Below are 15,684 nucleotides of genomic sequence, written 5' to 3' on the forward strand. Positions count from 1 at the left end.
ATAGAGGTTGGTGCATATGACGTATCATTCCGTAAATATGGCGGACTTCTCAAATACATTCAACAAAAGCATGATTGCAATCTACCGCAACAGTTCGTCTCACACACATAACAAATGCACTAGGCCTACAATCAAATAGGTTGATGACAACATTTGATTGAATGGACTGCACTGCACAGTGAAGAACACTGGTTCAAATCCTTTATTTGTAGCCAATCGATAAAAGCATGCAGGTCCTCTGTACCGTTTTGAATATAATGTTGTTTGTTTTCTCCATCCAACCCAGGTATCTGTAAGCGATAACCTCTACCAGTTCTTGCATGAATTATGGTTACAAAGCGCACCTATTGAAGAGTTGCACTAGTACTGGACTGCTGGCATCTACGTGGTCTTACAAAGATATCGACATCCATTTTGTTATTAAAATGGTAGTGGATGTCAACAGGAATTGCCAAATATGGCTGCGCTTAAGTATGGCAATGGGGCTATTCCAGTTGAAATACATCACCCCATATGGAAGACATGACCGTACGTGTGTGTTTTAAATGGGGTTACCTGAATAGATCAACTCCCTGTGTGGAAGATTAAGGTCATGTCTTCCATAGGGGGTGTATGGATTTCAACTGGAATAGCCTGTTATCATGTATTGCCATCACTTGGGTGCTGAAAACTGCAATAACTGCCTTAATACTGTAGCTGAATGATTGTTTATATGTGTGCTGTGTGTATTTTTATGTGAATGTTGGTGGGTTCTAAAATATCTTTTCCAATTAGGTAAGGTTGATGGGTTTTTTGTTTGTTTTTTAAAGTCTGAAATTATTATTTTATGTCAAGCAAAATCAGTATGATTTGAACAAATATCAGACCAGAAGCTTTTCCGCGGAATTCCATGTTTTTTGTTTGTAAGTACTACCAATCTGCGTGCATTGTATTTGACATTTTTTAGCTTTGTTGGGGGAAAACAATCACAGGGGAAAATGGACCTTATCAAAGAAAATGAAACTGAAAAAATGATGGTACCACATTGAAAATTATGTCCAAATAAAGGAGTGGAAATCACCAAATGAGGCAACAAAGGGTGGCATTTAAGTTCACACTAGACTACACTTCCGTGTGGAAGTCAGAATGGCTAATCATGATCACTACCGAGGGGTAAATCTGCATGTGTACAAAACCTCTGTTTCAGGTCTTTTAAAAATGTATTTAAAAATACATTTCTTAAAGATACAATTTCATGAAAGTACAAATCAGTGGTGGCGATCGTGGATCACAGGGGTATTTGGAACAGCCCTCCCTGAAAATTTAAGGCAAATTTCCAGATTATTGCCGTACACACCCCGACACCTTTACTCAAAACTATAGTGAGTACTCGTTTATCATCATAAATATTGTGGGGATTTTGAAAGTCATCTCAGACTCTGAAATTATAAAAATTTGTGTAATTGAATGTCTTCATTTTTGTTTGTATTGCAAAAGGAGTAAATATGATGAAACATGTTTGGAAAAAGGTCTTTAACAAATTCAAGAATGATCATGGATACCCATAGTTTGGATTACAGGGGTATTTGGAAAAGCTCTCCCTGAAAATTTAAATTCAAATTTCCAGATTATTGTTATCCACACTCCTGATACCTTCACTTGGAACTAAAGTGAGTACCTTGTTATAAATATTGTTGAAAATTAGATTTTGCATTTTTATAAAGAAAATGTGTGTGTTAAGACGTGATAAGACTGAAAGACTAATTAGGGTAAAATGTCATATTTTGGTTAATGCTTGGGTGAATTTGTCTGTACTGACACTTGCAACTGTATGTATTTGAATCGTGCTTCATATTTATCAGATCTGCTGCTTTAATTCTTTGTTTTTGCCTTACCCATCACTTAATTTGTTTATGCTTTGTCGGGATCACTGATATGGTGCCTTTAATAAGGGACTAATTGTTTGTTTTTTTAATTGTTTTTCTTTGTTTTTGCCAAATGTGTTATGAAAAATATGCATTTTTATTGATTTACCCATCACTTAATTCATTTATGCTTTGCCAGGATCACTGATATGGTGCCTTTATAAGACTAATTGTGGTGTGATCAAGCAAAATCAGTCTGAAGTCGAGCATATTCAATTTTCAGTTTTTACATGATTGTATAGAGCATTTGTGAAGCTACCTTTGACAGAAAACCCCATTGAAATTGAACATTTAGTTCCAAAGATATAAATAATTTAAGTGTTTCCAAAACAATATGCAACAAAAGAAATTATTGTCTTTATTTGGCTATATTTGAAAATCAATATATCAGACTTGCGACTGATTTTGCTTGATGACATCACAATTTTGGTTGATTAGGCCAAGAAAAAAAATTGTTTGCTTGTCCTCCAGTGGGATTTTTGTGGTGGGTCAGTCGGTCGGAAAAAATATAATTATATATTTTTTTTAATGACTCACTACTGTATAGGCCTGTAGGCAATGAACATTGGTCATGTGGAAAGACTCATCAATACTTGAAACTCCAAGATACACCATAGAAAAATGGTAAGCAATCTTAGTTGTGAGAAATAAGAAAACGTTAATCATAAACCATAGAAATTGATTCAATTAGAACGACTGCATACTTACAGGCATAAGACGCCAAGTTTATTGGAAACATTGATGCAGGAATGGACAGTTATAAATGTTATGAGTTTACAGTAATGATTTTCTTCTTAAGAAAAATGTTGTTGGCCAAATTCAGCTTTGAAATGAAATTTACACACAGAAAAAGTAATAAAAAACATTAAAATTATGAACTAAAAACTTGTAGTTTTTTTTAAAGGGCCAACCCTGATTTTGGCCAATTTTGGGTCGGTCAGTGGAGGGCAAGCAGGTTTATTTTTTGGCCTTATTTAAATATAGATGTACCCGTACTTCACACAATTAGTGTGATAATATAATAACCTTGAAATTATTCTGTGTACTAATTCTACTTTTATTGTAAATGCTGCTGCTTTGTAAACAGTGGGTTATTCCAGTTGAAATCCATACACCCCCTGTAAAAGACATGACCTTCATCTTCTACACAGGGAGTGTGAATTTCAAATGGGGCTACATGAATGGGTGACTCCATTTGAAATCTATACCCCCTGTGTGGGAGATTATAGGTCATGTCTTCCACAGGGGGTGTATGGATTTTAACGAATAGCCCAAATAGAGATTGGTATCTATATTTTGTAGTACTTTATCATGTATATATGATGTAAAGAAAATAATATGAATATGTATAATTTTGTGCAACTTTGATGAAATAATGTTTTTTAACTTTATAGACAAGAAGTTTTCTTTCTTTAATTGTTCTCTCTTTTTTTTCCTTTGAATAAGTTCATATTATGGAATGTTCTTTGAGTAAGTTAATCTGGAATTTATTTTTCCCAAGAGTGGCCAGTGCACATTATGTTGATTAAAAAAAGTGCACTTGACCGTACTTGAATCAGTGATCTTAAGCCGTGTATTTGAGACAAAATAAGGCATTTACAGGAATCTGCAATTTGTATACTGACAGTAGATAAATTTAGCTACATGTATTTGAATGGGGCTTCAACATTGTTAATACTGTTGTTTTCTTTGTTTTTTGGACCAAATTTTTCATTTCAAAAATACCAAATGACAATTTGAATGACTTATCCTTCACTTTTAAGCAATTTATAAACAATTTTAATTTTTTTTACAGTACTTGCGCTGGGATCACTGAATGGGACTTTAAATAAATTGCCATCTCTCTGGGAAAGATATATATTTACCTTATAATAACCTGTGTAATAAGTAAGAAGTACTCGTCCTTATATCCAAAGAAACCTGGTACTTACTCTTTATACTGTTTAATATCAAATACACAGTACCGTAATGTATACACAGAGCAAAACAGAAATAGTATTAAAGACTCACAGATCCATTGCAAATTACAAACAAATTTGACTAATTTAGGGGTAGTTTCTACCAAAAATGATGTATGGTCAGATCAACAGCCTTGTCATCCCCACTTTTTCCTATCAAAATGGAGTGTAGTATAAAAAGGTGATATTGTCTCAGAAATGAAATATGTTCGTTTAGATGTTAACGTAAGTCTCTTTGGGGTTATATCACGCATACTGTTCTATGGGCTGTTGTGAAACACATTTTTGATTCCAATTATGAAAAAAATCTGATCACCCACTAAGGACCGTTGATATATCGATAATAATCAAATCAATAATATCGATATCGCCAGGATCACTTTCTGAAAAAAATCAATATAACCAAGTTACCGATCATGGAAAAAGTATCGAAAAATATGGAAAACAGGACTGAAATTGAGCTCCATGTGTTGCTGGAAGGTGGCTGGTGCATTTGTGAGTCCAAATGGCATAGAGCTCCGTATGTCGCTGGAAGGTGATTGGTGTATTTGCGAGTCCATATGGCATGTAGTCTCGGTCCCAGCCGATTTGTGCTCCTTCGTCACTAAACAAACCGTCTGGCGACAACCTCATAGTACGTCTTTTCTGATTGGCTGAACATCAACGCCATAAATACTGGCGTTAAATTTTGTTGTCAATCAACGCTGGGCTTCGGCGCATGCAGTGATTGATGGACAGCTATGCGGTTACATAAATCCACACAATGTACGTGAGTACGCGCTGCACACCCATCATCATCCCTATATCTTCGTGTTAAAAATTGCCGTGATAGTACGATGAATCCTCACGTTTTTCAACAACTACGCATGGTGATTTTATTCGAGATAGGCCGTGCAACTCAGGCTAAGCATACAATTTGAGATTTTGAGCGCCTGCCACACTGTTTCTATTCTATGTTTTACGATTTTCGCATGATCAATATATGGCTGGCCGTAACCGCCACAACGTGGAGCTGCTACGCGTAGCTTACTTTTCGCTTCGCGGAGCTAAATTGACCAATCATGTTAGATCTTTTCATTACGCGGAGCCAGTGGATGCATCCTCGTTCCAGAGAGAAAAACTCTTGCCAAAATTAATGTTTACTATGGGGATTTTAAATGAATCGATTGTAAATAAACCACGACCAGTTGTACAGGATCAATACCATTGTTTGATTAGTGTATAGTCAATGTTACCTTGCATGCATGTGTAATGTGTGTGGCGTGTTTGTTTGTTTGTTTGTCTACTGTGTCAGGCCAGGATCACTGCATGACACCCACGGAACTGATACTCTCATACTATCACGGTGATCATATTGTTGAATGTTGTTGACTTAAAAATAATCATGATGCAGTCATGTCTACAGTAGAACTCACCACGACCTTTGAAGGACTTAAACCCTATTAAAAGCTATTAAACCAAGATAACACTCAATGAAAACGGCTCAACTATGTTACATCAGATCTTCTCTGGTTAAATACACACTGCACTTGTGTCTGTTTTACCTGTGCAATGAGCAATGAGCTGGTATTATAGTTTCAGTTGGGTGAACGATTATAAAAGCTGAACGCAAGGTAACAATACTGTGGGCTTTTGTTTACTTAAATGAGACAATAGTCTGCTTATTGTTAACCAGCGTTCTTGAAAATGAGAAGCTTAATGACTTAACACGGTTTAGAAATAATTTCTTCATATTTTTTGGTACAAAAGTACCAATATTTCCAAACACCTAAATTAGCTAAAAATTTAGGACATGTTACAAAACTATATTTTCTAGAATTTCAGAGAATACTTTAATTTTTTACACAGTAGTGACGTCAACTAGGCAATGGCCTATACTTCTAACATACACTATTTGTAGAGGTCACGCGTCAATGGTGAGCGCACTGAGTATTGTGTATAGGAAAACGGACAGTAACTACAGTACCGTATGTATGGCCTACTACTAGTATATAAAGTAAATCCGAACTGGTTTGCAGTTTGCTGAAGGTCGAATTCCGCAGGGACACTGCGCAAGTTATACAAATTAGCTCCCGGCGATACACTGCAGATCGCAGAACTGTGTGCATAGTTTACCACCACTCTGCCTAGCTATATAGTTATGTACAATACTGTATGAGTTTCTTATGAGTGCATGTCCATCTTAATAATAAGTCAGTTCGTACTTTTCATAAACTACTTTTTGAATCATAACTTTCGTGACCGAGGATATCTTGCAACTACGTGGCGCTTCGTCTGGCAAATTCTTAATGAATAAATTCGCTTCACGTAATGAGTAAGTCGTACTTAATTAGTCAGTTTTACCTACGAGTAATGAAAAACTCTAACATGATCATGATTGGTCAATTTGGCTCCACGGAGCAAAAAGTCAGCTACTGCGTAGCAGCTCCACGTTAGGCGGTTGCGACCTACCATATCAGTATCCCATATGATATTTCTATTGCAAGATAATTTTATTTGTTGTCAGGTTTTATCTTAAATACACTAACTGGAAATTAAATACACTAATTAGTGAGGACCGGTATTTTGCTGTGGATATGTTTAACTGCAATTTGCGGGTAAAAAATTTGAAATCCGGAGTAAAAATTTTGATCATATTCAACTCTTTGAGAAAAAATTTATATAAAAGAATGCATGTAAAATCCAGCTGCAATACAATGTACATTATTGACACACAATTACTCTCTTTATCTACGGCAATAATAGAATATCGATTTCAATCGAATTGAATACGATGCTCAGTTTTGAGTTTGTAGTTGACTACTAAGCGACCTAAGCGATCGATTGCTAGCCAATCAGATAGAACTCCTTTTCTTGCGTTCGGTGAAATACCAGTCGCCGTCGCTCACCAACGGAGTATTAAATTTATATTTATCGAATAGGAAGTCGACACTGTGCGCTGCAAGTCGCACACATGAAAGGCGATATCGGACGATCGGTGCCTCAGTGGCTGCTATTAGCTATAGCGTACATTTTTCGTTTGTGGTATCTACAAAGACTACAAATAGTGGAGGGCCTATGATGTTTAGTGTCAATTACACAAGTCACGTCCTATAGCCAATTGAAAACAGTTTTACTTGGAAATCCATTAACCAATCAGCGATTGTCATTTCAGGGTTGTCGCCAGACGGTTTGTTTAGTGACGGAGGAACACAAACCGGCTGGGACCGAGACAATATGGCATGATGCATCCTGTTACATAATAGGTATATATGTACAATGTAGGAGTAAAATTGGGAGGGAAATTGATTTATCGATTTTCATCGAGTGGCCAATATATTGATTTTTTAAAATCCTGAGACCTCGGTCCTTACCACCCACTATATGTTTTCAGACTAATAACCCTTCAGACTATTGGCCTGTAACTATTTTATATATCAGAAACAAAATTGTGACCAGCTCCAACAAAACCCGGAACAAGTTGCCAGGCATGTTTTTGAGTTATATGCCTTTAAGGGCAGTAGAATGCACCCAGCTGTACCCATCCGCCGGTAGATTCCAGAGGGAGGTTTGTCTTTAAACGGAATAGCCACAGAAGAGTATGAACTAAAAGTGAGCGCAAAATAGGCTGATAAATTATAAATAATCACACATCTTGATTTGCAATATAGTTTTTCCTTTTCGTAATTGAAAAAGATGAACAGATGATAATTATTTTCAATAAGCCGTGGGTGGGAATCGAACCCGGACGCTAGATTATTATGCAAGCGATCAAACAACTATGCTGGACACCACCATGCTGAATACGAGTGATTTTATTATACAATAATCTTAGCAAAAGTGATCAATACTGTTGGATCGGAAATCCAGCAATTTATGATGCCAAATCAAATAGAAGTACCGTATTATATCAGTAAATAATATATTAACTATCTATAAAGTGCATAATAGTGTTTCAAAGTTTAAAATAAATAAATAAATCCCAAGTTTTCCGACGTGACCCCATGAACTCACTTGCACTGTACGCTCTATTTTTGGTAACTCGTAATTACACCGTGCAGTCTATGCGGACCTTCGCACCAATGCGCACCTTCGCAATTTCACTCCCATTCAATTACACACTCCTGTGCACTTTTCCACCCCTTTTTATACCGCGGGTAGTGGCATGATCGATTGCTTGAAACCCGTCCCAGGTGTGTACTAATAAACAAGTGGCAGGCCTATTATGCTGATGGTGCTCTCCGGTTTGATTATATGTCCGGTAGGCCTATAATGTGCTCCGGGAATGCGTTTTGACTGAAGAAAATTGATATTCATAAACCAAAGGCCTAAATGCACGATGTACTGCGGTCTGTGGATATAATGATACGATGCACATAACTTCAGTTTATTTAGTACCCGGGGTGTGACAGGCCACGACCAAAAACGAGGAAAATCACTAAAAACAGCGTAAAATCAGGGTAAAAACGCCAAATATGGGCTGAAAATAAAAGAAAAACACGTAAATTTTGGCAACAAAAAAAGGAAATCAGCTGAAAAGAGGAACTCTCACATCCCTGTAATACACACGCATTGCACATAGACCATTGATGTCACATTGCATTTTCATGAAAAATAATTCATATGTCTGAAATTAAAGCGTTAGTGATATCATTTCTAATAATAATCTGTTTCAGTTCCGCATATCACTGTTATTTCTGTTAAAATCTTTCTGCACTTAATTTCAAATTGCAGGTATGTTTTCATGAATAAAGATTTTAAATTATAAATTAGGGCTCTTTCCCCAGAAATATATTTTAAAATAGGCCTAGTTCAATATAGGCCCCTACTAAGTCTACAGTCCCATAGCCTAATCCATTTAGCGAAATGTGTAAGAGTGTTCACTACTTAGGTATAGCTAGAGTGAAAATACAAAATATGCCTACATTAGTTTCAACACAATTTTAATCTGGGGCCTATGGGTGTTAACATCACTGAGCCAACTATAATAATTGTTGTTTCCTTTTTGCACGACTTGGTGCCTTTCAGCTGTGGCGCCTGGGTCGATCGATTACGAGTTCTGAATCTGATTTCTTATTTACAATGTTATTGATAGTCCTATAAACATAATTACGACGAGTACGGTATTATATCAGAGAAGATACTCTGTTACAGAAATATTGTCACAAATTTAATTAAATTGTTATCACGTAGACATTGGCCTATTTATTGTTCCAACAAATTTCTTTTAACATCGCATCTTTTACCAATATGTTTGTAGGCCTAAAGAAAACAAAAACAATAATTAGCTAATTTCTTAATGTAGGCCTACACAGCAAAACAAACACGAGCAGCAGCTATGAGATATTTTTGGCCCAGTGCTGTGCATTCCACCTGGTCCCGGCACCTGGTGCATTCCACTCCCAGCGGCGCGGTGTTTGCTGTCGTAATGAGTTGGGTGTGACAGGATGTGTAAAATAAATTCTTAAACACTTGAGAACGTTCTTGCAATCTTATTGGTTCTTACCCAGCTTTACCCGTGTGATATGACACGATATCACACAGGTCAGCGCGTGTGCGTCAACGCGATACGCGTACTCGCTATTTGGACCAATCGGAGGCGCACAGCAACAACGAGACTGATCGATTTTAAGCCCTAGGTAATTCCTTGCAAAATGTAGATTTAATTTGATTAAAATTTGTATGATATTTTTTATTTGAATTGAAGTGTTTAAGAATGAGAATAAAGGTATTGTTTTTAGTCAGCTGTCGTGCATCTATCGTCTCATATAACACAGACGACATCATTATTTTTGACGTAAAACAACTCGGCTTCCTCGTTGTTTTACTTAAAATAATGATGTCGCCCGTCGTTATATGAGACGATATATGCACTCCAGGGGCTAAAAACAATACCTTTATTCTCTAAACAAAGGATGTGTAAATGGTTGGGTGTGAAAGTGACGGGGAGTAAAATCTCAGCATTCATTGACATTCAGCTGTTATCTTTACAAATTGTCTTCCGGCTGTATTCGTAGCTATTCGTCCCCGAGTGTCATGTCAAAAATGCATATTTTCATCAAAACTAGGTAAGTCTTCATAAATCTAAAGCTATGTACTTAAAGTGTATGAAATTGCGATTTAAATTGCGGCGATTATATGAAAATTTTGACCTGCCGTATTGATTTATATAAATAAAGTTTCCCAAAAGGCATAAAAATTGTAAGCTGCTCGGAAAAAATATTCATATTTACTGCTGGCAGTGGTGATTTTTAGCAAACCCGTTGGAAATTTTTCCTAATCATGTGTGTTACCTGTCTGCAAAAGGATTTTAATTTTCGGACTTCGAGGACTGTGAAATGTAAAAAATATCAATTTTTAATAATTTGCCATAAAATTTGTATTATATCGCCAATTTCAAAAAATCAAAATTATTTGATATCAGAAGGACATTCTTCATAATAGGATGCAATTTGATGTGTCTGATGTGCTCCCAGGTCCCACAATAAATACTGTGTCAACGTCGTTACCCCAGCCCTTAAAGATGACATTCCCATAAAAAAAAAAAATTTGGAATTCTTAATTTCATGGTATTTGACCTTGGGACTTAGTGGACGTTCAAATCCTTGAAAGTACTTATTAAAAAGAGGCTTATTTAATTAATAATTGACAGTTGAACTATGATAATCCCTATTCAATCCTGTGTAAAGCAGGAAACTAATGAGCCCATTACTCAGATTAGCAGTTCAGCAAAAATATCAAGGTATCATTACAAAATTATCCATATCTTGCAAAGTATTGATTCTATTTATATTTATTTTGGTATCATTTTGAAGCTTATTGTCCCATGCTTACATTTTTATTCAAATCATGAAATGTTAAAAATGCGACTTGTTTCTGGTTTTGCCAGCACGGGTCACAATTTCACTCCAAATCCCAACACTTTTGTACAAATTCCAAAATTTCTTTGGAATGAGCTTCCTGGGTTACAAATTTTTACCAGGCTTGCAGAGATTATCATTCCTGTTTTTAAAATATGAAAATGTCAGTACTGCTTAATAATTGCTACTAAAGCTTTAATGGTATATAATAAGTACTTATCATATATATGTATTGTAACTATACTTCACTAATAAATACAGAAACTGAAATGTGATTGTTTCTTTTGATTTGTTTTATTTTCCCGTAGTAAAGTAGAAATATATTCGCTGTTGGGCAGGAAAAACCTTCATGTCATTGGCCCCTGAACATGTTTCCAACCAGCCTTGGGCTTTTGTTCCCTAGCCCTTAAAACAAAAATCATGTAAATACCATGTTAATCCAAAATGCACTTTTTCATCTCTGCTCACAAGAAATAGTAATTTGTTTGTGTGCACAAATTAATATACCAATCTGGGTTTATATCAAAATATTAGAGTATGCACAATGGGCAAGTGGACTACGGAGAAGTCTACACCCACCTCAACCCACCTGCCCCACCCACCCCAGTTCTGGTTGATCACCATGATTGCATATTTACTCCACAGTGCCAAATGTCAATGTTCCTAGCAAAGGTTTGGTGCCACCAAAATTGGTGTCCGCATCAAACTGAACATGGTAATCCACTTCAGTTTTCTCCATCACAGGCATTTCGCGACTAAGTGCTTCCGCCGATGTTGTAAGTTGCGAGAACATCCCAGCGATGTCATGATCGGATCCTGATGATGTCGCCAGCTTCACCATATCCTGCGCTGTTTGTAGCCTAAACTTGTGGCTTTCTAAGTTGCTTTGACTTTTCGCTATATCATCGGTTGCTTCTTTCTCCCAATTCTTCAGCGTTTCCTTCTGTTCTTGACAAATTTGGTCGATGTACTTTTTGAACTTTTGTGCCGTTTGGTCAATCTCTTTTTCAGTCTTCTGGACTGATGCATGCAGATTTTTTTGGATGCTGAGAACTTTATCAATCTCTTCCTGAGTCTGATTAATGGCTTTCTTACATTCAATATCAATGTTTCCTATTTCATCTTTTTGTTCCTGGATGACATCATGAAGATCAACATATTTGTGATCCGGCTTGCAGTGATCTAGAACAGTGCACATTTGGCAAATTAAGACACTGCAAGTTTCACAAAACAACCAAAGCCTTTGGTTTTTGTGTTTAATGCAGATAGGAGGTTTCAGAAATTTGCGCACATCGACTTTTCCAGATTCCAGATCCGGAATGGAAACTACATTATGGCTCCTAATCATCGCGAAGGTTCGATGGGCATCTGCGCCTGCTTGGCAAAGAAATCCATTGCAGTCGAAACATCTGCTGGTCAGGTCATTCATTTTTAAGCAGCAAACACACTTTTGTTTCTTTGTTGAGGAAGGTGGGCTAAAATTAACAAATACATAAAACTAAAAATTAGGAGGACCAACTGTTTATTCACCTTTTCGGTAAATCCAATAAGCCTTTGCGAGTACACCAGAGAAGTAGTCATTTGACGTCACGCCGATGCACACATCGTTTATCGAATATTGTTACTGCACATTGCAAGTTGGTGTGACGTCAAATGACGACAGCTCAGGTAGCCCACTTAAAGGAGTATTTCGTGATCCTAGCATGATATTTACATCCTATTTTTATGACCTTTTTCAGTAGATATCCATGAAAAAAGCTTATTCTTAAAATCTCAGTTGATTACAATTTTGTATTTGTGAGTTATGCATGATTATGTGTATTTCTCTACTCCATAGCCAGAGGTTTCCAGTGGTATACAAATCTCCACTTTTTTTGAGAAAAATGGGGGGGGAAATAAAATTGCAAATCTTATGCAAAAAGTTACTATTTTCGCCTGTTTTGTCATACGGTTGTAAATTCAATGAACTATGAATTTGCTGAAGAGCTCTTACAAATTGATATGTTATTGGAACTTACTTTTACAACTTGCTGTGTTGCATCAGACTTCATCAGGCAACTGACCCGCTGGGGTGACCAGCCCAGCGTTGACCAGCCCAGCGTTGACCAGCCCAGCGGTTCCGTTGCCTGATGAAATCTGATGGTATATCAGACGCAATGTAAGCAGGTTGTAAAAGTAATAAATTCCAGTAAAAGATTTATTAAATTCAAAACTTTGTGATTTTAACGATGACTGAGAATAATCAATATCATTGTACCTTCTGTTGATCAAGCTTAAAATAAGGAAGTTCACTGGAAACCCGTCAACTCCTTCCACTGGTATTTGAATCGTCTTTCTGCACTCTGGATTTGGACAGTCTATGCTGTCTGCAGCATGTTTGGAATTGGATATCCATTCTTGTAGACAAGTTAAACAAAATGTGTGCAGACATGGCAAGCTTCGTGGATCAGTGATGATATCTTCACATATACTGCATTTAGTTAGATCCAGTGAAGATTTAGTGTTGCCCATTATTGACTAGTTAATTTGGCAGAACAGGAACAACAGGCCTATATTTGCATACTACTTGTTGATCACGCATTATGTCGCAGTATCATGACTGTAAAAGTGGAAATTTTTGTGCTACATTTATTTTCAAGCTTTTCGCGTTCCAAGCTGCTGTGAAAATAGCAAAATGCGATTATATTCCTTTTGTGTTTTATGTCAATGTAAGGAAACGTAGAATCGTGAATTTAAAAACAAGGGAAACAGTTGAAAATGGGCAAAGTGCGAAAAAATCAATCACACAAAAAATTCCACTTTTACAGTACAAAGCCAAATGGGCTATTCCAGTTGATATCTATACACCTATGAAACTGACATGACCTTAATCTCCCACGCAGGGGACAGTGTTGTAGGTCTCGAGACCATGTCTCGGTCTCGAGACCATCTCGAGACCTGGTTTTGCAGTGTCTCGGTCTCGGATGTCAAGGTCTTGGTCTCGCAACTCAAAAGTCTCGGTCTCGGACCTCAAAAGTCTCGGTCTCAAACGTTTTTTTGGTCGAGACCTGAAGAAAAAGATATGATTTTCTATTGTTGTTCATTATTTTTTATTCCTTACCCTCAATTTCAATGAATGTTGAAGAAATTGTTAAGAATAAAGATACAGAAATCATTTTATAAAGTTATAAAAAGTTATAAATGAATCATAAGTGAGCATGTTCGTATGTGAGCTTCCAATTTCAGTTCATGATTAAACATAGGTGGGCAGATGGCGGAATCGAGGATCCCACTAAACTTTTGCAAGGAGAATATTCTCCACAAAAGCATAATAGATGAACAAATAGTTGCCCTGTGCAGTATGCATCTTCTTTTCAGCACGAAAAACACTGTGTTTTGGGCCCAAATATGGTAAAATTGCTCAATTGCTTCACGCAATTGCCCTTTTCACACTAGCCTAATTTTGCCTTCACTGCAGCCAACATTTATGAAATTTTCTCAAAATTTGGAGGAACAATTGTAAAAATTAAGACAAATAGTGTTAAACTGAGGGTCCAAATTTCTTGAAAAGTTGGTACAATGATGGGTTCTCTTTCAAATTCTCAGCGGTACACCAGTACCCCTACCCAAACCAAACTTAAATATCCCCCGGGATTAAACCAAGGTCTCGGTCTCGGTCTTGGTCTCGAACTTAGAGGTCTCGGTCTCGGCAGCGGTGGTCTTGGTCTCGGAAGGTTTGGTCTCGGTCTCGGTCTCGATCTCGGACGGGCAGGTCTTGGTCTCGGTCTCGGACATAGAGGTCTTGACTACAACACTGGCAGGGGATATAGATGTCAAATAGAGCCACCCTTTCATGTGACGCCATTTGAAATTCATACACGCTGTGTGGACGATTAAGGTCATGTCTTCCTTAGGGAGTGTATGGATTTCAACTGGAATAGCCCAATGGGTCAAAGTACAAGTTAGTATAATCAGAGATGTTGATTATCTTGTCTGGTATAATATTATTATATTATAATACTCATAATAATATTATTATTAAACAAACAAACTGAAATTCAAGTAAGCATGCAGTGGCGTAGCCAGGACTTTTTCAAGGGGGGGGGGGCAAAGGAATACAACAGCAACAGGACAAGGTAACTTTTAAGGGGGAAAACTTTGACGAAAATTGTCAAAAATGGGCTAAAAGGTACAAAAAGGCCTAAAAATTGTAAATATCAGACTAACTATTATCTCAGTTTATCAATGCTCACATCTACTGCTGATATCAGGTAGTTTATCAATGCTCACATCTACTACTGATATCAGGTAGTTTATCAATGCTCACATCTACTGCTGAAATCAGGTAGTTTATCAATGCTCACATCTACTGCTGATATCAGGTAGTTAATCAATGCTCACATCTACTGCTGATATCAGGTAGTTCATCAATGCTCACATCTACTACTGATATCAGGTAGTTTTTCAATGCTCGCATCTACTGATGATATCAGGTAGTTTATCAATGCACACATCTACTGCTGATATCAGGTAGTTCATCAATGCTCACATCTACTGCTGATATCAGATAGTTTTTCAATGCTCACATCTACTGCTGATATCAGGTAGTTTATCAATGCTCACATCTACTGTTGATATCAGGTAGTTTATCAATGCCCACATCTACTGATGATATCAGATAGTTTTCAATGCTCACATCTACTGCTGATATCAGGTAGTTTATCAATGCTCACATCTACTGTTGATATCAGGTAGTTTATCAATGCTCACATCTACTGTTGATATCAGGCAGTTTATTAATGCCCACATCTACTGATGATATCAGATAGTTTTTCAATGCTCACATCTACTGCTGATATCAGGTAGTTTATCAATGCTCACATCTACTGCTGATATCAGGTAGTTCATCAGTGCTCACATCTACTACTGATATCAGGTAGTTTTTCAATGCTCGCATCTACTGATGATATCAGGTAGTTTATCAATGCACACATCTACTGCTGA

The 15,684-nt window shown here is 36.9% G+C and overlaps 1 protein-coding gene across 1 annotated transcript in view; it reads left to right on the forward strand.

Annotated features, from left to right (window-relative positions):
• Positions 1–4,873, forward strand: part of LOC140163074 (nicotinate phosphoribosyltransferase-like) — a 52,886-nt gene extending 48,013 nt beyond the window's left edge. Inside the window, exon 14 of the mRNA XM_072186445.1 lies at positions 287–4,873. Within this exon, the coding sequence (XP_072042546.1) occupies positions 287–364 (78 nt within the window). The 3' untranslated portion in view covers positions 365–4,873. The remainder of the gene's footprint in view (positions 1–286) is intronic.
• Positions 4,874–15,684: the final 10,811 nt, after the last annotated feature.

This window comes from Amphiura filiformis, chromosome 10, assembly GCF_039555335.1.
Source record: "Amphiura filiformis chromosome 10, Afil_fr2py, whole genome shotgun sequence".
NCBI classification, from domain to species: Eukaryota; Metazoa; Echinodermata; class Ophiuroidea; order Amphilepidida; family Amphiuridae; genus Amphiura; species Amphiura filiformis.